At 33.9% G+C, this 23,585-nt stretch overlaps 1 protein-coding gene, 1 non-coding gene and 2 pseudogenes across 2 annotated transcripts; all 4 read right to left on the bottom strand.

The window, feature by feature from the left end:
• Window positions 1-1,865: 1,865 nt before the first annotated feature.
• Window positions 1,866-1,972, bottom strand: LOC112101257. Its single transcript, XR_002907384.1, has one exon. It is a non-coding gene; the product is annotated as a small nucleolar RNA R71 (small nucleolar RNA).
• A 10,194-nt stretch (window positions 1,973-12,166) lies between these two features.
• Window positions 12,167-13,970, bottom strand: LOC112100836 (annotated as a pseudogene).
• Window positions 13,971-14,061: 91 nt separating this feature from the next.
• LOC18053378 lies at window positions 14,062-16,120 on the bottom strand (annotated as a pseudogene).
• A 6,887-nt stretch (window positions 16,121-23,007) lies between these two features.
• Window positions 23,008-23,517, bottom strand: LOC112100835 (flavonoid 3',5'-hydroxylase-like). The gene has a single exon (XM_024190678.1). It carries the CDS (start codon window positions 23,515-23,517, stop codon window positions 23,008-23,010), a length of 510 nt encoding a protein of 169 aa, XP_024046446.1.
• Between the last annotated feature and the right edge of the window lie 68 nt (window positions 23,518-23,585).

The following is a 23,585-nucleotide window of genomic DNA, read 5'->3' as shown; positions in this document are numbered from 1 at the left end:
ACGCTGTTGCCAGCATGGACAACTCTGACAAGCTGTGTGAGGTGTTTGTCCATTGACAAAAAGTTCTGCTTAAAAATTAGAATGATCGATCCTGACAAAATTACAGATGATATTGTTAGAGTGCAATTTAGGCACTAGTTTTGCATTGTTTACTTCCCTTAATATCGATGTTTTGCATTTAATAATAGTGATTTACCTGTGATTTACTTTTGTAGGTGCAATTCTATTGATTGGTGATAAAATTGAGCTACAAGATGATGTTTAGGGATGATTGTTCCCTTGAAGAAATTATGAGCGGCAGAAGAACTTTGTTGATAAGGCGTGGGCGCGTGCTGTCAATTGCGGACCTGCAGTTTTTAGTTTAACGTGTTTTATATTTTTGGCTATTTTTGTAATTACGAATTTAATATTTTAGATATTAGTATTTTATTTTAAATAGAACTCTAAAAGAGAAGAGAGAGAGAGTATTTAAGGGAGGAATCAATTGTGAAAAAGGGGGGATTTTTGGATTGGAGAAAAAAAAAACCCTAGATCTAATTTTTCTCTTCTCTCTATGAGGAACTAAACCCATTTTTCTGGTTGAAGGTTAATGAAGCTTTGATTCATCACTACTGTGAGATCTTTCTTGTGCTTTAATTGTTTTATTACTTTTTGGATATTTGTTTATTCTCTGAATTATTTTCATGATTATGTTTGTTAATTAGGTAATTGGCCACTATTTTATTATCAACTTAATCTATTGTCAATTAAAGGATTCATCGTATAAAGAATTTAATGTTTGTGACAAATAACATAGCAGAGAGTTGTGTTGTGAGAATAAACAATCTAATTTAAATGAATCATCATATGTGTTGATTAGGATTTGGGTCTCTCTGGTTTTTCAGGCTGTCAATTGATTAAATTCTATGATCGTATCTAGGGTTGTCTATTGATTAGGGAAATAACCAACGGTCGTACCTTGGTTATCGACTAGTTAAGGAGAGATTGGCTATTAGAGGGTCTCAGTAGCTATAACCGGTCTATTCATGAGTAATAATAATCTATATTTGAATCAATGATCAGTAGTCGAATCAAGCTGAGTTAATTCCTTCAACCAGAGCTTTCTCCAATTTGAATTACAACTTTAATTTGCATTCTTGTTATTTTTAATTTGATTTTTATTATTGTCAACAATTCCCCCATTTTACGTTTTACGTTTCAAAAGGATTTAAATAATTACCGATCTCTGTGGACACGACCCTGCTCAATCACTATACACAATTTATTTAGAGTAGGAATTTATTTTTGTTGGCTTCGACACCCATCAAATTTTGGCGCCGTTGCCGGGGATTGGTGTCATTTATTTAATCCTTTTTACGTTTTACTTGGTGTACGGTTCGTTCTTCTCGTACAGGTACACTTTCGTTTGATCCTGAAATTGAGAAGACAGCTCGCCAGCTGAGACAGCAGACAAAGCGAGCTAAGCAACGATCCTCGTCGCCTTTGCTTTCTAAAACAGATACAGTGCCTGATTTAGTTGAATCATCTAGCGATTCAGAAGAACAAGTGATGGATAGACTTGCACCTGTAGAAAGAACTCTTAGAGAGTTAGCTGAACCAGACTTGAATCAACAACCACTCTGCATTCAATATGTAGACTTGGAGGTGAAGATCCTCATAAACATCTCAAGGAGTTTCATGTTGTGTGCTCAAGTATGAGGCCACAAGGCGTGACTGAAGAGCAGATTAAGCTGCGTGCTTTTCCGTTCTCTGTAGATGGGCTAGCTAAAGATTGGTTGTACTACTTGCCTCCTGGATCGATTACAACGTGGAATGGTTTGAAGAAGCAGTTCCTCGAGAAGTACTTTCCTGCTTCAAGAGCTGCCAACATCAGAAAAGATATTTGTGGGATCAGACAACTTCCTGGGGAGACTTTGTATGAGTATTGGGAGCGATTCAAACAATTGTGTGCCAGTTGTCCTCAGCATCAGATTTCTGATCAACTTCTTATTCAATATTTTTACGAAGGACCATCATTGATGGATAGGAGTATGATAGATGCTGCTAGTGGAGGTGTGTTGGTGAACAAGACTCCTACTCAAGCAAGGGAGTTGATATCAAATATGGCTGCCAATGCACAACAATTTGGCAGCAGACAAGATGCCACCTTAAGGAATGTGAATGAGGTAAATATTTCTTCTGTTGAACAACGTTTAGATAAACTCACTTCTCTTGTGGAAAAGTTTGTTGTAGGTAATGTGCAACAGGTGAAGACTTGTGGCATTTGTTACAATATGGGTCATTCAACTGATATGTGTCCTACACTTCAAGAAGAACCCGCTGAACAAGCCAATGCAGTTGGAGGATTTCCAGGCATGCCTCAGAGGAGGTATGATCCTTATGCACAAACATACAATCCGGGATGGAAGGATCATCCCAACTTCAGCTATGGAGTTAGGCCGTCAGGATTCCCACAACAGTATCCACCAAGACAACCAACACCTCCACAGTCAAACTCTAAGTCAGGTATATCTCTTGAAGAAATTGTTAAATCACTTGCAACTAACACTCAACAATTTCAGCAGGCAACTACAGTAAGCATTCAGAACTTGGAGAACCAAATGAGTCAATTGGCGACTACAGTAAGCCTGGAGTCTCAAGTATTAGGAAGATTGCCTTCACAATCTGAGGTGAATCCAAAGCAAAACGTTAGTGCTGTCATCCTTAGAAGTGGGACGGAGTTGCAAGAGCCTAGTAAGAAAGTGACAAAGCATGTAGAGGATGAGCTTGAGAAGAATGAATTGATGCCTAAATCTCAAGATGCGCAACCCACCAAAGCGAAACCCCTACCTATTGTGATACCTCCTCCTTTTCCAAGCCGATTTGCAAAATCCAAGAAGGAGGAACAAGAGAAAGACATCCTTGAGACATTTCGCAAGGTTGAGATAAATATTCCTTTATTAGATGCTATAAAACAAATACCTCGATATGCTAAAGTCCTTAAGGAACTGTGCACCTCCAAGAGAAAATTAAGAGGAGATGAAAAAGTTCACATGGGGGAGAATGTTTCAGCAGTTCTTCAAAAGAAACTACCTCCTAAGTGCAAGGATCCAGGTATGTTTACTATCCCTTGTAAAATTGGTAGTGTTAGAGTTGAAAAGGCTTTGTTAGATCTAGGAGCTTCTATTAATGTTATGCCTCGTTCCATTTATTCATCTTTGAATATTGGTCCATTAAAAGAAACTGGTGTGATAATTCAACTAGCTGATAGGTCTAATGCATATCCTGATGGGGTATTAGAAGATGTCTTAGTACAAGTTAATGAGTTGGTTTTTCCTGCTGATTTTTATGTACTTGATATGGAAGATGATAACTCCTCTAATTCTATCCCAATTTTGCTAGGAAGACCTTTTCTTAAGACTGCTAGGACTAAAATGGATATACATAAAGGGACTCTCACTATGGAATTTGATGGAGAGGTTATAGAATTCAATATGAATGATGCCATGAAATATCCTAGTGAGGAACATTCAGTATTTTCTGTGGATGTTATTAACCCTATAGTGCAGGAAGTTTGTTACAAGGAAAAAACGAAGACATTTCATGATAGAATGATTTTGAGAAAAGAGTTCTCTGTTGGTCAAAAAGTTCTTCTTTTTCATTCTAAGCTTAAACTTTTTCCGGGTAAATTACGATCTTGCTGGGTTGGACCTTTTATTGTTACTAATGTTTTTCCTTATGGTGCAGTTGAGATTCGGAGCCCGACCTCTGACAAAGTTTTTAAGGTTAATGGTCATCGCTTAAAACCTTTTTATGAAGGTTTTTCGGTGAATATTGTGGAGGATGTGGCTCTCGAGAGTCCCAATTATGGAGATTGATGCATAAATGTGTCTAGCCAAAGACATAAAACAAAGGCGTTTTTTTGGGAGGCAACCCAAATGATTTGTTTGTTTTGGTTTTTGTTATATCTTCTTTTAATTTTGATTCAAAAAAAAAAGAAAAAAAAAGAAAAATTTTGCTTATTTTGGTCAGAAGAAAATTTTTGATAAGGCGTGCCCACGTCTTAGCTAATAAGTACTTCTGTAATTTTTAAAGTAACATAGTTTTAAGGCGTGCCCACGTACTTAATAGAAAAGTACTTCTGAAATTTAATGTGTTTGCTTATTTTGGTCAGAAGAAAATTTTTTATAAGGCGTGCCCATGTACTTATTAGAAAAGTACTTCTGAAATTTTTAGTGTCTCAAAGTGATTCATCACTAAAAAAAAAAAAAAAAAATTTTTCTTTTTTCGTTCCTTTCTTTCTTTTTATTTATTTATTTATTATAAAAAAAACCAAAAATCGAAAATCACTGTTCACTATTCACTGTTCACAAAATCCCTAATTTTCTAGAACTTGTTTTCTTCTCCAGCCGCTTGCAGCACACCAGCAGCAAACCAGCCCGCCGGAATACGCACCATCCCGTGAGCGCAAGCACCAGCATCCCGTGTCTCGCAGCCCAGCAGCGCGCAACGAAGTCCCACCAGCGAAACCAGCCGCGCGCAACGCAGCAAGCTCTAGCCATCACCATCACGCAGCGCATCAGTCCCGCGCGCGCAACGCAACGCAGCACCAGCGTCAGCCCAGCTCTCGCGCACAACACAGCCCACGCAGCGCGCAGATCCAGCAGCCCCAGCGCGCGCGCGCAACACAATCAGTGCCATCCCGCGTCCATCAAGCAAGCTCCAGCCGAGCAGCAATCGCAACGCAACCAGCCTACGACCTGCATTCCAGGCCCGTGAATCGAAATCCGTGACAAGATGGAGCAGAATTTGGCCGCATACTTCAAGAGTGTGGGATTTATCCCACCATTCCCGCCAAGCCCATAGACGTTATGAGGATCAAAGCTCACAATTCAGGGAAGTTTTTGCCCTTAATCTTTTATCCTTACGCTTTAATTTTTATGTGAGCTTTGATTATCTTACATTGGGGACAATGTCAGTTCTTAGTGTGGGGGAGGGATTTTTGCATTATTGATGTCTGGAATTATTGTTTTCACTCTACTCATCCTTAAATGATTTTGGCAGTATGCTTCATATATTATTAATTTTCTTTTCCTCTCTCTCTCACTACTCTTTTCCCATCTATCTCAAATTATTTACATCTATTTTTATTCTATCATACTCTTTCATCACTCACATTTTATCTTTCACTTTTCATATTACTACATACATATTTCTCACTTCTTATCATTTTTACCTTTCCTTTTATATCTCACTCATACCTTCTTCTCATTCTACACCACTATTGATGGTTGATTCATTTGAAGAGTGTACATGATTTGATGGCAAATTTACCAACTTTGTGAGGATTTGAGCCTATGAGCAACCACTTTGCTCTAATTATTTTTGTTATGTGAATATCAATCCTAGTTTGTTTATTCTAGAACTTGCTTTGTTATGCATGTTGAAGCCACATTACGAGATTTTATGCATTAAAATGATAAGGGCAAACCATATTCCATTTTTCTATTCTCGCATTTTTTTTTTCCTTCTCTACCCGAAGACCTTTATTTGCTACCTTTGTTTGAGCCTTAACCATTACCCATCTAATTCTCTCCGTCGACTTAACCATTTTTCTTCTTTTTGAGCCTCAATTTAAGGAGATTTTTGGACTCATTGTGTGGATATATTTTGTTGCTTTTTCTACCTTGTATTAAAGTTTCTCAATTAGATCAACAAGCATTATGCTTGAATTAAATTGTGCAAGGTTCGTTTCTTTTGTTTGATTCATCAAAAAAAAAAAAGAAAGAAAAAGAAAAAGAAAAATCGAAAAAAAAAAATTTACATTCTTGGTGACTTGAGTAGAAATAAGCATTTTGATATCATAAGTTCATTCAATGAGTTCATTCTTCTCATTTTGATCTCTTTTTCTTTCATAAACCTTTCTTTTTCATTTCTCCAATTTAACCCCATTACAACCCTTTTAAGACCCTTAGATTTTTGCATTTTATTCATGTTTTGTGGATTGAGATTAGAGGTGGCAAAAATACCCGCCCGGTCCGGACCCGGACCGTACCCGGAACCCGGATTTTATTAAAAAAAATTATAAAATATATATTTTTTTAAATATTTTATATTTATTTGACTTATTTATTATACATATATAAAGTTTTAAACACTTAAAGTTTATATTTTCATGTCAAATTTTATTGAAATAAATTTAAAACTTATAAAATTATCAAAAAATAAAAAATATATACACATAAAATATTAAAAAATATAAAATCCGGGTACCCGGATTAAAACCCGGCCCGGACCCGGACCCGGACCGGTTGCATCCGGGCAGGGTCCGGTCATGGCAATACCCGGACCCGGCCCGGGGTTTTGCCATCTCTAATTGAGATGTGATATATGAGCAAGCTTATGGTAATAGCATTCTTTGATTTGATTTGAGTGGATAAATGACACCCTAAACACTTTGAGTGCATGGAGTGAAGTTATTGAGAGGGCTATTAAATCTTGCTGCACTTGAGTTTTGAATGGATCTTCTTGGTGGTTGAATGTTCTTATTCTATCTTACGAAATTCTATGCTTTAAAATCCTTGTCTCTCGAACGTTGAACGACTTAATTTCTTGAGGTATGCTTGCTTAAAATTGTTTTTGGATGAGTTGAGATGAGAATTGAGTGGAAATTTGAGATTAATCTTGAGTTATATGCTTGAGGACAAGCATCATCTTGGTGTGGGGGAATTTGTTAGAGTGTAATTTATGCACTAGTTTTGCATTGTTTACTTCCCTTAATATCGATGTTTTGCATTTAATAATAGTGATTTACCTGTGATTTACTTTTGTAGGTGCAATTCTATTGATTGGTGATAAAATTGAGCTACAAGATGATGTTTAGGGATGATTGTTCCCTTGGAGAAAATTATGAGCGGCAGAAGAACTTTGTTGATAAGGCGTGGGCGCGTGCTGTCAATTGCGGACCTGCAGTTTTTAGTTTAACGTGTTTTATATTTTTGGCTATTTTTGTAATTACGAATTTAATATTTTAGATATTAGTATTTTATTTTAAATAGAACTCTAAAAGAGAAGAGAGAGAGAGTATTTAAGGGAGGAATCAATTGTGAAAAAGGGGGGATTTTTGGATTGGAGAAAAAAAAAACCCTAGATCTAATTTTTCTCTTCTCTCTATGAGGAACTAAACCCATTTTTCTGGTTGAAGGTTAATGAAGCTTTGATTCATCACTACTGTGAGATCTTTCTTGTGCTTTAATTGTTTTATTACTTTTTGGGTATTTGTTTATTCTCTGAATTATTTTCATGATTATGTTTGTTAATTAGGTAATTGGCCACTATTTTATTATCAACTTAATCTATTGTCAATTAAAGGATTCATCGTATAAAGAATTTAATGTTTGTGACAAATAACATAGCAGAGAGTTGTGTTGTGAGAATAAACAATCTAATTTAAATGAATCATCATATGTGTTGATTAGGATTTGGGTCTCTCTGGTTTTTTAGGCTGTCAATTGATTAAATTCTATGATCGTATCTAGGGTTGTCTATTGATTAGGGAAATAACCAACGGTCGTACCTTGGTTATCGACTAGTTAAGGAGAGATTGGCTATTAGAGGGTCTCAGTAGCTATAACCGGTCTATTCATGAGTAATAATAATTTATATTTGAATCAATGATCAGTAGTCGAATCAAGCTGAGTTAATTCCTTCAACCAGAGCTTTCTCCAATTTGAATTACAACTTTAATTTGCATTCTTGTTATTTTTAATTTGATTTTTATTATTGTCAACAATTCCCCCATTTTACGTTTTACGTTTCAAAAGGATTTAAATAATTACCGATCTCTGTGGACACGACCCTGCTCAATCACTATACACAATTTATTTAGAGTAGGAATTTATTTTTGTTGGCTTCGACACCCATCAGATATGGCATACAATGCTAACATACATTTTGTTAAATATTAATTTGGAAATAAACAAATTAAATGTGGAAAAGATTTTAATTCTAATGTCACAAAGTCGTAACAGTGAATGTTGAGTAACGGTGCCAACGCTACGTTCCGTTTATTAAGTTCCAGGTGATGCAGCATATGGTGCAATTCAGCAACGAATAATTTTATAAATTCTAAAATCGACCGTATAACAAATAAATGCCACTCCAATGCTTGAGATTAAAATATTGAAATATTGTCGAGAATTCTATTATTATTCAATTTATGTGGTAATATGATTAAATTCAACTAAATTTATTATAATAAATTGACTTGATTTTAATATTAAAAAAAATGAAAACTCCACAATTATCTTATCACTAATATTCTACTAATATAAAACAACGGCAATTACAGCAAACTTAAAATGTGATAATTGGCGGTCTCCTCGTTGCTGGCGTCGTCGACCCACAAAGTCATATTCAATTATTATTTGTTTTAATACCTCAAAATCTGCGTTAGCAAAGTAAATAAAGGAATGAAGTGATCATGTGTCAAGACCTTTATTTTCCTGCCGACAAACGGAGTACATATTGTAAAACATGCTTCAGTCGGGGTGTGTGGGCAATTGAACCCACTAAAAAATTAAATTTCTCTAATTTCCTAATAATTTTTAGGAAAATTACCTTTGATTGGGGGCAATCGTACAAACAAATCATTAAGATCATTAATTTAAATTCACTAATAATTTCTCTAATTAATAAATTTGTATTTTTAAACTAATTAATAATATATTACATTAAGAGAATTCTTAGTTACCTTTATTTATAATTTCCTAAAATCATTAATTTTAAAAGCTAATTAAAATTATTTTGAATATAAATATAATAGTAAAATAAATTCCGTGAATTTCTTGTGCAAGTCAGTAGTCCCGACAAATGGGAGGTATCCGACTACAGGCAAGCCGCGAGGTCCTGGTGGCAGTTTAGCATTTGCTTTCCTTGATTTTTTCACATTCCATGCGAAATAAGCCACGGCAAGCACAGAAACTAAACAAGTGATAATTGCACTCTCATTGCTGCTGGCATCATCGACCCTCAAAGCCATATTCGATTGTTTAGTTTTACTGCTTCAGAATGAATTTTAACGAAATATATGATGAGGGGATAATTTGTATTGCAATTGTCGTGCCTAAGCTCGTGAATTAATCGCGTAAAAGTAGATAGGGTTCCAGTGGTCAGCATTCTGTCGTGAGATACGTGGAATCTTTACCACATATATTCAATCAACCTATTAACTGTTTTCCCGTCGGAAGCAATTACAAATCTCATCAGACATTTAGATTAATGTAGAGTAGTGACAAATTTTATTACAGTAGCGAAATCATAGATTTTTCTAATAATTAGATCACGACAAATATCACTGCATGGGGATTTTGTTAGTGAATAATAAGAATATGGAGGCAAAGAACAAAGAAAGTTTCATAGGATTTGAGACGTGTTTGCATACTTTCCTTTAAGGTTTTATTTGCCCTCACCAATCTTGGTTTGCTATATAGTTTTAATGGCAAATTACCCCCAAGATATAACAAATCTTGAATACAATCTCTAGCAAATAAGATTGTATTTCCAGAACATATAAGAAACCTGTCAAAATCTGATTATCTATCTAATTGTGTGTATTTCTTTAATGAAGAAGATGTTTATTTGAAGGAATACAACCATTAGAAATGGTACTTCTTCGAAGACACTCTTTTGGTTTGAATTTGCATCGATTGTCAATTGAAATTTTCATTCTTGCTAACCGTTTTTCTAATTGACGCCTTTCCGAAAATAAACGGTTAGGCGTTTTCTCAATAAACGGTGAGCCGTTTTATTCCAGAATATTAAATACGTTGCTCTCTGTAAATAAACGGTTAGCCGTTTTCTCAATAACGGTGAGCCGTTTTCTCTAGAACAGCAAATATGGTCTCTGGACTTAAACGGTTAGCCGTTTGCTCAAGAAACGGCAAACTGTTTTCGTCCAGAATATCAAACCAAAAACTTGAAAGATGTTACAATCTCTCTTACAGATTTACTAAAAATTAGATCACGACAAATATCACTGCATGGGGATATCTATGATAGAGATGTCTCCCAACGTGTCCGTAATATATTTGAGATCTGTCAAGAACAGCCTTCTGCTGTTTTCAATTAGATTTCAATTACCGCTCCCTCCACGCAATCAGCTCATACAATGATAGATATTTGCATGGATTGAATATCTATCATTGTTAAAGTAAAGATTTAATAAAGATAAACTATTTATTATCTCGAATTGAGTAAAACAAAAAATTTAAAGAAATCTAGATTCATCGATGTATTAGCCTTCACAAAATATCGAAGGACACTTTTTGGCGCCGCCGGGGGGGGGGGGCGCGAAGCATCATTTCCTCAAAGATCTCTGTGGTTAATGAAATGGCATAAGTTTTTAGTTTGTAGCACAAGATAAAAAATTTCGAGAGAGAGAATGATCTTCCTTTAAAAAGGGACATTCTTGTAGAACTAGTTGATATTAATAATTTATCCGGCAATGGCCTCTTCATCATTGAAAAAAAAATCAAATGATAGTTAGAGGATTTAATAAGTTTAAAAATGAAAAATAAAATACCAGGCCAATGTATATGTATGTATGTATATATTGTAGAGATTTGTTTTAATAGTATATTTTTATTTATTGTAGAGATTTTAAATAAATATTTGCATTAAATACATTCTACAATTAAAAAAATTCTCATATACTTATAATGATAAAATTATTATTTTACATAATATTAAAAATAATTTAAATTTTAATGCATTTATTTCAATATTATGATTCTATTTATTATAAAATTTACTTGAATATATATATATATAATAGGATTTAAAATATTAAAATAGTTTTTAAATATTGAAACTATTTTAAAATGTATATACTATTACATTTATTTTAATGTTATATTTTTATTTATTATAAAACATTAGAGTCAATTTTTTGGGGATAATAGAAGTAAAGGGTATTATGGTCAAAATGGGTCTTTGTGTCTCTTTTTGGAAAGTTGGGGATATTGATGGCCATTTCCCCAACATTTTAAGAATCCTATTTTGAAACAATTTTTTTTTAATTACATGAGACTAACGCTCATATTACAACTCATATTTAATTAGATTAGTATATTGATATTTACAATCAGACAATTACTGAGACTAATTTATAAATCTTATATAGTACAATCCAAATTTTAACCCTCTCTAATATTTGAGGGACGTCCAATCCACCCACATTTTGAAAGGGAGAGAACTATTTTCACTCAAATTGAAGAAGAAAATTAACCCCCACAATACGTTGTGGGGGCTCAAACCCATGACCTCAAAATTGTGACGCTTGGGTTCTAACCACTAGGCTTATTTTGAAACAATTTTTAAATCTTGACTAAGGTGAAATACAATGAATGAGTTTTGCTGGTTGAAAAATGATTGTTATTTGCCGAGTGATTGTTTTGGCAAGGACTCATCAAACGGCACTAATTCGGAGTTGAAAAATATGACCGTTAGTCTTTTCAAGGCGCCAGTTTTTTGATTCATTCATTGTTAATAGAGCTTCATTAATCAGCCGTCATCTTTGTAAACAAACAAGAAATTATTTGTCGCCAAGAATTGAAAAATGGAAGCCAAAGCCGTGGTTCCAAGGCAACCCAGGGTTTAATTAATATCTTCTCTTACTCTCAAATTTATTTTCTTGATGATTTTTTGTGGGTTATTTTTTCTCTTTTATTGGCTATGATTTTTTTTTATTTTTGAGTCTTTAATGGTATTGCAATTTTGATTATCATGAAACCCAAAGGTATCATGACCCCCCCCCCCCCCCAAGTTTATATGTTTGGATTTTATGGGTAAGTGATTGCTTAAATGGCTGTGATGTGTTTCTAGGTACCATTTCTTTTTTATTCCTTACAATTTTATTATTAGGTTATTGTTAATAATCTCTTGTTCGCCTTTGATTGGTTAATGTGTATCATTTATTTTTTGTCTCTTAGTAGGCGCATAATTTTTAATTTATACTCCGCAAAATTTTTTGTCGTAGATATATTTTTTTTAATGCTCAATAAAACTTTGGCTTGAACTCTAGGTTGAATGTATATTAATTTAGAATTTCAGAAGATTTTAATGATAGATTAAGCTATTGAAAAAAAGAGAAAAATAAAAAAACAATAGAGGACATATGATTCATGTATTATATTACAGTGCAGAATGTTTCTTTCACCACAGCATCTAAATATTTTAACTTAGGTAGGTGAAATTCTTCAACATGGCTGTCGATGGCCACGGCCCGATTTAGTTCTACCTGTACATTCTCTATTACTTGTGGATGCTGTTTCAATTATGCCATTGTCCATTCCACCATTATAGTTGTGGTGTTGGTTCCACCCTAAATTATATCCTGTTAAGAAAATTACAATTAAAAAAAAAAACAGCCACAAATAATTATGTAATCACCAGAAATGGTCGTAATCTGCCAAACTCAGTTTCTGTAACTGTCTGTGGCTAGTTGCGCAACATACCACGAGCAAGCTCTTAAATTGCGTCATGCTAATTGATGAAGCATTGTCTTCTTTACCTTGAAGCTCCAAGAGTAACTGCACCAAGTCCTCATTCCTTCCTTCAAAATTGTTCCCTGCTGCTGCTGCTTCTTCACTTTTGACAATAGAGACGTTGTTTCTATAGCGTTCAGCAGTATAATTGATAATATTTTAAAACCATAGAGAACGCTTCTTTGCTATTCTCTGAAAACCTTGTATATTAAACCATGAAAGCACTGGAAAGATATCCAAAATATTCGGTGTTCCCTCTAGCACCGTGAGTTCTGCAAGCTTAAATCTTAGCCCAGCCCCAATATTAGTAAATCCATTTCTTTGTTATTTCAAGCGTTTCACCCCACAGCATGTTCTGAATCGCACTTACCAAGGTTGAAACTGACAATTCACCAATGTCAATGGGCTTGCCAATTTTGTTGTTGTTATAAAAATCCCAGATAGAATTTTTAACCTCTTGTTTTCTTAGACCATAACAACCATCAAGGCTTACATTACTGATCTTCTGGTACTCAAAAAACTTGTGCAACTTTCTCCATTTGGAACCATAATAGGACCGCGCAATACATTGGCACCATACGCGATCAAAAGTCCACAAAAGCTTTACAAAAATTTTAGTTGTTTGGCTATTAATGAGAGATTTTATTAAAAATTATAAACTAAAAATTATAATATTTTCAAAGCATAGAAAAATCTTCTTTGTTCTCCTTTTTATACCATGAATTAAACCAGCATCGGAAAACAGTACCATTAGCAAGATGATCTCTACAAGCTTATATTTTAGCTCAGCCCCAAGATTGGTCCCCTCGTCTCCTAACGCAAGCATGCTAGCGTCAACCCACAGCGGGTTCTGAATAAAACATACTAAAGTTGACAATGCCAATTTATATATATATATATATATATATATATTAACCTCTTGTTTTCTTAGACCATAAAAAGCATCAAGGCTTGCGTTACTTGTCATCTTGCCTACACATGATTTGCTCAATTTTTTCGGTTGTTGTTTTATATATATCTCTGATAGTATTTTTAACCTCTTGTTTTCTTAGACCATAACAAGCATCAAGGCTTGCGTTACTTATCATCTTGCCCAGAAATAATTTGCGCAACGTTTTCGATTGGGGACCATAATTGGACCGTGCAATATCGTTGGCACTATAGGTGGCAAACAATGTAGCGATTGTTGGGTCGCAGGGAGTGAATGTTGTGCCTTGATCACGAACCTCATGCTTAATTAGGGAAAGCGTGTACACGACCATGCATAATTTTTGTTCAAGCCAGAGCTTGAAGATCAGACCATACACTCCAGATAATTCCTAATATAATTCAAAAATTTAAATACTTATGGATTTTAATTCAAAAATAAATTAGACCAAATGGCTCTAAAAGACAGTTAGAAACGATGATAGAGTATACTATTGAAAAATTAGCAACCGAGGACATTTTATTAAAATATTTTATTATGATTGAACTTCAAATCACACAAAAATCTTCCAATACAATGGGAAATAATATCATAACAACCATTTTGATCTTACTGGTAGAGATCTGAATTTGGTAGCCTTGGTGTTGGAATAGCAATCAGAGGCTCTTTTTTCCGCATGACAATCCCATACTTTTCAGATAAGTCTAGCTTTGTGCCCGGGGGCAATTTCCACTCAAACAAGTGCAACAACGAAGCCAGAACAAGCATCAACATCCTCTCAGCTAGAGCAATGCCAGCGCACATCCTTCTACCAGAACCAAATGGCAAGTACTGAAAATTGTTACCCGAGTAATTGAATTTGCTTATGATATCATCATTCAAGAACCTCTCAGGTCGAAAATCTAAGGGATTATCCCAAAGTTGAGGATCCCTGTGAATAGCCCAAACATTCAACATAAGATTAGTGTCGTTGGGAATGGTATAGCCACCAATATTGCTGTTCTGGCTTGCCGTGCGAGGTACCAATAAGGGCAACGCAGGATGCAAACGAAATGTTTCTTTCACCACAGCATCTAAATACTTTACTTTAGGCAAGTGATATTCTTCAACACAACTGTCCATGCCCACAACTTGAGCTAATTCTTCTTGAACTTTCTTCATTACTTGTGGATGTTGCATCAACTCTGCCATTGTCCATTCCACCATCGTAGTTGTGGTGTCGGTTCCGGCCACAATTATGTCCTGTTAAATAAATTGCAATAAAATTCTAATTAAAAAAAAAGTTGAAAAACATTTTTTACCGTAAGATAAAATTGAGAGGTCTCGAGGCAAAACATCACTCGCGGCCTCGCGCAAATATATCGCTGTGATTTTACAACTTTTTGTGTCTAGTTGCTTAACATACCACGAGCACGGCCTTTAGTTGGTTCATCTGTAAAATAACAGAGATAGACTGTTTGGTTTAATGGAAAATCTCTGAGAAAATAAAACTATGAAAAATTTCCAGTGTATTCAATTAAATTGATATTGTTTACAAGCTCACGTTTATATACAAAGTTCTCACACGTGATTTCTACATGTAACTAACTAATTCTTCATAACGAACTATGAGCTGTATAACGACATTTCAACCAACTCAGCTGAACTCCTTTATTTCACTATAATCTTCTGCTGATGTGGCTTCACTGAATTGCTCGAATAGTGAGCTTCCTTCACACATGCTAATAGATGAAGCACTATCTTCATTTTCCTGAAGCTCCAACAGTAACCGCAAGAAGTCCTTATTTCTTGATCGTTCAATATTTTTTCCTGCTGCAGCTTCTTCACCTTTAACAACAGAAAACTTGTTTCTATACTGTTCAACACCAGAATTGATAATATTTTCAAACCATAGAGAAATCTTCTCAGCTCTTCTCTCTATACCTTGCATGTCAAGCCATGAAAGCACTGGAAAAATATCCGAAATATTTGGTGTTCCCAGTAGCACCATGAGTTCTGCAAGATTAGCCCCGAGATTAGTAATCTCTTTCTCTCTTGTTTCCAATGCTTGACCCCACAGCATGTTCTGCATAACACGTACCAAAGTTGAAATCGACAATTCACCAACGTCAATGGGCTTGCCATTGCCACTGCCAATATTATCCTTATTGTTGTTGTACAAATCCCTGATAGTATTTTTAACCTCTTGTTTTCTTAGAGCATAACAAGCATCAAGGGTTGCATTACTCATCATCTTGCTCACAAATAATTTTCGCAACTTTTTCCATTCGGGACCATAATTGGAAAGTGCAATATCATTGCCACCGTAGGTGGTCACAGTTCCAGCGATCGGTGGGTCGCCGTTTGAGAATGTTGTATCTTAATCACGGACCACTTGTTTAACTAGGGCAGGCGAGCTCACCACTGCACACAATTTATTCCCAAGCCAAATCTTGAAGATCGGACCATAAACTCCAGATAACTCCGTGAATGTCTTGTGTAAGTCAGTAGTTCCAAGAAATGGGAGGTATCCGACTACTGGCAAGCCCCGAGGTCCTGGTGGCAATTTAGCATTTGCTTTACTTGATTTGTTTTCATTCCATGCGAAATAGACCACGACAAATACAGCAACAAAACAAGTGATAATTGCAGTCTCGTTGCTGCTAGCATCATCGACCCACGAAGCCATATTCGATTATTTAGTGTATAGTGTTTCAGGATGAATTTGAACAAGTGACAAATGCATTGTCACACCTAAGCTTGTGTATTAATCGTGTAAATGCGGATGGGGTTGGAGTGGTCAGTATTCTGTCATAAGATTCGTGGAATCTATGCCACAAATTTCAATTAAACTATTGCTGTTTTCCTGTCGGAAGCAATTACAAATCGCGTCAAATATCTACATTCATATAGGGTAGGGACAGATTTTATTACAGTAGCGAAATTATAGATTCTACTAATGATTAGATCACGAGAAGTATCACTGCATGAGATTATCTTTAATAGGAGAAGCTCTAAAATACATCTAAGGAGATATGTTAACTATACAATAAACAAAAAAATGTTTTGAAATGTATATATTTATTTTAAAAAATTACCATGCAAGTGGTGGCTCTCCTTTAATAGAGACGTCCATCCAACATGCACGTAAAAAATTTGAACTGCCGCCCCCTCCACGAAATCAGCCGACAGCCGATATAATTATAGATATTGTGCATGGATTAAATTATTATGTAGATTTGGATAGAAAAAGATTTACAGAGATTTAGATTCTTGGATATATTAGCCTTCACACGATATGCGAGGATTAGGAAGGCAACAACAAAAGAAAACGAAACATCGTTTCCTCAAAAGATGTCTGTGGTTAATGAAGTGGCATAAGTTTTTATTATGCACCAGAAGATAAAAAAATTTTGCAGAGAGAGAATCCTTTAAAAGGGATATTCTTATAGAACTAGCTGAAGGCGAGCTAACCACTACACACAATTTGTTGCCAAGCCAGAGTTTGAAGATCGGGCCATATAGACCAGCTAATTCCGTGAATGTCTTGTGCAAGTCAGTAATTCCGAGAAATGGAAGTATCCGATTACAGGCAAGCCGCGAGGTCTTGGTGGCAGGGTATTATTTGCTTTCCTTGTCCACACGATATACGTTTCAAAAGAAAGGACAAAAGAAAAGAAACACTGTAATGAACACGCTAACTCCGATAAGATCTTTACAAAATATTTACGAAAGATTAATTTGGAAGTAAACAATTTAAACGTACGAAAGATTTTAATTCTAATGTCATAAGGTCATAACGGTGAACGTGGAGTAATGCTACGTTCCATTTATTAAGTTTCAGGTGATGTAGCATATGGTAATGTAATAAAATTAATTTTACATATTTTAAAATCAATCTTACAATAAGTAAATGCCACTTCAACACCCCCAAGATTTAAGAAAATGGTCACAAAAACTCCAAAGTTTTCAATAAGGGACACCAAGACTCTTTTTTAACCATAATGCTCTTTGACTCTATAAATTCCCAAAAAAATAACCCCAAAATTTTATAATAAATGGAAATATGACATTGAAATAAATGTAATAATATATACATTTCAAAATAATTTAAAATTTTAAAAATATTTTCATATTTTTCAATCTATTAGACCTATTTTATTATATTAAAGTAATTTTTAATAATAGATAGAAACATAATATTAAAATAAATAAAATTAAATTAAAAATATTTTGAATATATATTATGTAAAATTTAATTTTAATATTATTAATAGGAAGACTTTTAATTGTAAAATATATTCAATCCAAAGATTTATTTAAAATCTTTATAATTTTATAAATATATTATTAAAATAAATATAATAATTTAAAATTTAACATTATTTTAAATATAAAAAATAATTTAATATTATTAGTTTACTAGATAGATTATATGATTTATATTAAATTTATATTATTTAAAAACCTTTAAAGTCAATTTTTTAATTACTATAGTCAAAGGGTATTATGGATAAAAAAAGATCTTAGTGTTCCTTTTTTAAAACTTAGGAGTTTTTGTGACCATTTTCCCAAACCTTGAGGTTCTAGGTGTCTTTTTCCCTAGAAAATATTATAATTATTTAATGTACATAGCAATATAATTAAACTCAACCAATTTTTTTTTTTAATAACAAATTGACTTAACTTTAATATAAAAAGATTAAAAACTCTACAACGACCTTATTACTACCAATATGAAACAACGTCAAATACAGCAAATAAACAAGTGATAATTGTGGTCTCGTTGTTGCTGGCATCATCGACCCACAAAGCCAGATTCAATTATTATTTCGTTTTAATATCTCAAAATCTGTGTTAGCAAAATAAAGAAATGAAGTGATCAAGTAAAGATTCAATTGCACGGCCTTTAGTTCATTTATAGCCAAGTGCTAATATTAGTTATTTCAATTGCATGTTATCAATTACGGTAGTAATTAGGATAAAGAATGACATTCAGTAATGCAAATTGAAGCGGTGCCATCTAAGCTTCAAACATATTTAAATAGTCTAAGCCGATTGTCTAAATCTCACAAGTAAGGTGCCACGTCTTAGTCCGATGTGGAACCACCACCAACTAATAATATTTTGATGTATATTAATCTTTTTAAACCTATTAATTAATTTATTAAAAGCCAAACAATAGAATTTCTCCTATAATATTCTTTAATTAAACTCATTTCCTTTAATTTCTCCTATAATATTCATTAATTAAACTTATTTTCTTTACGAACTTTATTAACATAAATAATTTTTAAGTGAAAATTTTAAACTAAAGTGGAAGATTTTTCCTGCCGACATTCAGAGTATATGTGGCAAAATATACTTGACTCAGGGTCGGGCGTGGATCTACATTCAGAGTGTGGGGGCAATTTGACCCCACTAACAATTAAATTTCCTATTAATTTCTATGAAAATTACTTTTGAGTGGGGGTAATCTTGTAAACAAATTTTGATATTGGTTCTATGAATCATTATTTTTTTATTATAGTATTACTCTTAGAAATCAAGTTTCTAGATCCACCTGTACGTAGGGCTTCTGATCAAGTATTAGAATATGTGTTAAGTTATCTAATCAAATTTATGTGTAAACTAGAAGAAAGAAGAAAATACAAACTTACTAAATAAAGTAACTTATCCTACATGTATATTTAGGTGACTTTCCTTTATTGTTCAACGTGGGACACAACTCCAGATTTATTATAGGAAGTGTTTGTTGAATTGGATGCACACCATGTGAATTTAAAACAAAACTTTGTTCTCTATTAATTCTTCTTTTTCAAATTTTACATATTATTCAGTGCGACCTTGACTTTGATTCAAAACCCCCAAAAAAAGAAAAAAAAAAGGTGAAAGTGAAATCTTTAGTATTCTGTTTTCATATGCTAGAACTAGAAGCCAGCTAGCTAGTGGCGCGTGCTCAGTTGAATCCCCCACAAAACAAAAGAAACGTTGTTTTTTAACTTCACATAGAAACTGCTAAATGCAGCCCAGGAAGTGTTTTAATTGATATTAACTTTCATTTTCTTGACTTTTATCTTGACGTGTAAGGATCATTGGCTGAATAATTGCAAATCAATTTCAATATTGACACTATCGTGGCTTGCTGTCATAATTGTCATTTTCTAGCAAGAAAATGATGTATCGATGAATTAACTAGTTATTTGTGCAGTCGGATCTAATTCTCTATTGCTGCCCTTTTTTTTTTTTTCAAGTATCTTTGTCATTTATGTGACAGTTTCTCTTTTATTATACATTCGAACATTCAATCGAGGTCTATAATACTCATTAAAACCACCTTTGTTCAAACCATAGAAAAACTTTCTTTATTGCACCTTTATTTCAATATTGATACCGACGTGGCTTGATGTCATCCACTCATCGTTGTTAATGTCTATGAAGGAAATGTATTTCTAACTTGCCTCCCTCTGGTCCATTCAGATTGGGGATTTCTTGGAAATAACAAAAAATTTTGGGTCACTTATATAATTTTAGCCATTTTCTCATCTGTCTTATTTGTTTTTATTGCTCCAAATAGTTATTCACTATTCTACCAATAATTCAAGATACACCATTACAATTTTACATCATAATAATGCCTCTGACAAGCTGTGTGAGGTGTTTGTCAATTGACAAAAAGTTCTGCTTAAAAATTAGAATGATCGATCCTGACAAAATTACAGATGATATGGCATACAATGCTAGCATACAATTTCTTGTATAGTTATTTTCGTTGGAGTTTTGTCCATTGATAATGTGAAAAAATATTTTGTTAAATATTAATTTGGAAGTAAACAAATTAAATGTGGAAAAGATTTTAATTCTAATGTCACAAAGTCGTAACAGTGAATATTGAGTAACGGTGCCAACGCTACGTTCCGTTTAGTAAGTTCCAGGTTGTAGAACCTGAAGGGCACTCAATTGCTCAAACACCTTCAGCTTCTGCCCAAGATCCAAGATCAGATTCCTAGATGCTTGACTATAGATGACTTGAAAAAGATTTAACCAAGAACTTCTACTGAACAAAACAATCAATGGTTTAAGAATCAAGGAATCGAAATAAACTAAAGAATAAAGAACAGAAAAGTTTTAACGTGGTTCAGCTAAAACACTTAGCTTACATCCACGGAGGAACAAGACTTCAGGCTTTTATTGAATGAACTCAAGATTACAGAGAATTACAGATGGTATCTCATGGAAATTACTTGCACTTAAACCCAGGAGTAACCCCCCTTTTATACTCATAAATTGTAGCCAGCTATCTGCACCAGAATCAGCTCCTTTCAGTTGCTGATAACTTCCTGGAAACTAATCCCAGATGCTCACGTGCAAGCCATGCTTCATCAACGACTTTAACGGCTTCTTTCATTCGAATCCATTCACGTGCGTCTCAGGTGTTTCACTTAAGTAAAACGACATTCCTTGACATCGTTTCACTTGGCTTTAGTTTACACACCGAAACGCACTTTCTCAAGTCGTTTCAAAGTCTCTGAATTGCTTTCACTGGTTACTTTACACAGGTGATGCAGCATATGGTGCAATTCAGTAACGAATAATTTTAAAAATTCTAAAATCGACCGTATAACAAATAAATGCCACTCCAATGCTTGAGATTAAAATATTGAAATATTGTCGAGAATTCTATTATTATTCAATTTATGTGGTAATACGATTAAATTCAACTAAATTTATTACAATAAATTGACTTGATTTTAATATTAAAAAAATGAAAACTCTACAATTATCTTATCACTAATATTCTACTAATATAAAACAACGGCAATTACAGCAAACTTAACATGTGATAAATTTATTATAATAAATTGACTTGATTTTAATATTAAAAAAAATCGACAATTCACCAATATCAATGGGCTTACAAATGCCTTTTTTTTTTTTTTTTCCTTTTTGTTGTTATGCATATCTCTGATAGTGTTCTTAACCTCTTGTTTTCTTCGACCATAACTAGCATCAAGGCTTGCGTTACTTATCATCGTGTCCACAAATAATTTGTTCAACTTTTTCCATTCAAGGCCACAATTGGACCGTGCAATATCGTCGGCACCATAGGTGGCGACCAGTGCAGCGATTGCTGGGTCACCGGGCCGGAAGCAAATGTTGTGTCTTGATCACGAACCACTTGTATAATTACTAGGTCATAAGATATGTGGAATCTATATCCCACAAATTCAATCACCTATTAAGGGTGCATTTGAGATTGAGGTTGGGCAGCTGTAACTTAAAAGCTACAGCAAAGTGTTTGGTAAACACTAGCTGCTGTAGATTGAAAGCTATGTTGATGTGATTTTTCACTTATATCATAAAAAATATATTATATCTTTAATAATTTTGTCAAAATTATTATTTGAAAATTATATTTACTCTATATTACTAATTTTTATTTTATAATTACAATTTTTTTTTATAGCAGTTATAGCTTAAAAACTATAACACCTCAATCTCAAACGCATCCTAACTGTTTCCCATCAGTAGCAGTTAGAAAATCACATCAAATACTTACATCAATGTATAGTGACAAATTTTATTACAGTAAACAGATGTCGAAATCATTGATCTACTAATAATTTGATCACGACAAATGTCACTGTACGGGATATCTTTGATGGATATATCCACCCAACGAGCACGCAACAAATTTGAGCTCTGTCAAGAACACCCTCCAGCTCTTCTAAACTGCCTCCCCCTCCAAAAATAAATAAATAAATAAATAAAAACAGCTGATACAGTGATAGATATTGTGCACGGAGAAAATAATTATCCAAATTTGTGCAAAACAAATTTACAGAGATTTAGATTCATGGATATATTGGCCTTCACACAATTTGAAAGGATTAGGAAGAAAGATAAAAAAGAAAGCGAACCATGATTTCCTCAAAGATCTCTGAGCCTTCTGAGTTACCAAAGCAGCGACGTCGCATCTCTTCAAGAAGCTTGTGAAAAGTTCAAAGATTTTTTGTATTCTTTGTTGGGTTTTACATTGTGCTTTCCAGGAGCTTGTGAAAATGTCCGTTGAATGTTTAAAGATTTGTTTTTGAAAATTTGAATTAATTGGACAGTTCATTTGCTTTAAGCAAGTTGTTTTAGAACTCTCTCCATGTTAAAAATCCAATTTACTTATAAATTTATTATTTGGCACCTAAGCTTAGATATAATTGTAGTCCAAATATTGGAGTAAACATCTCTCCTTTTAGAAAGTGTAGAATAAATCAAAAAATTAGTTGGTATAAAAATTTTGGTCTATGCTTTGTAAAATTTTGGATTTTAGAATTTTTGGGAGATTTTGGGTTGAAGATGTATATAAATTTAAAATCTTGTAAGAAATTTAAAGTATATATATTTCAGATTGCAATTCAAAAATAAATCAATAGCTCGAAAACACGAGTATGATGATAGATTGTGCCAGTGAAAAAATAACAACCTGAAGACATTTATTAATATGCTTATTATGATTGAACTTGAAATAACATACAAATCTTCCAATACATTGGGGATACAATACCATCACAACCATTTGTCTTATTGGTAGAGCTCTGAATTGGGTAGTCTTGGTGTTGGAATAGCAACCAAAGGCTCCTTTTTCTTAATCAAAATCCCAAACTTTTCAGGTAAGTCTAGCTTTGTGCCTGCCGGCAATTTCCAATCAAATGAGTGCAACACTGAAGCCAGAACAAACATCAGCATCGTCTCTGCCAGAGCAATCCCTGCACACATCCTTCTGCGAGAACCAAATGGCAAGTACTGAAAATTTTTACCCGAGTAATCAAATTTGCTCGCAATACCATCATTAAAAAACTTCTCTGGTCCAAATTCTAAGGGGTTATCCCAAATTTGAGGATCTCTGTGGATTGCCCAAACATTCAATATAATCGTTGTATCTTTAGGAACAGTATAGCCACCAATGCTGCTACTTTGGCTTGCCCTACGTGGTACTAAATAGGGCACAGAATGCAGCCGAAATGTTTCTTTCACCACAGCATCTAAGTACTTTAATTTGGGCAAGTGAAATTCTTCAACACAGCTGTCCATGCCCACAACTTGAGCTAAAACACATAACTTATACAGCTGCGCTTGTACAACAGTTTGTGGCAGTGGCA

This window comes from Citrus clementina, unplaced genomic scaffold (assembly GCF_000493195.1).
Source record: "Citrus clementina cultivar Clemenules unplaced genomic scaffold, Citrus_clementina_v1.0 scaffold_2, whole genome shotgun sequence".
Classification (NCBI taxonomy): Eukaryota; Viridiplantae; Streptophyta; class Magnoliopsida; order Sapindales; family Rutaceae; genus Citrus; species Citrus x clementina.
This window is presented reverse-complemented; position numbering and strand designations above follow the sequence as displayed.

What these genes read in the sequence shown, in the direction of transcription:
- LOC112100835 (XM_024190678.1), bottom strand. Translation starts at nt 23,517, where the DNA reads ATGGACAGCTGTGTTGAAGAATTTCACTTGCCCAAATTAAAGTACTTA.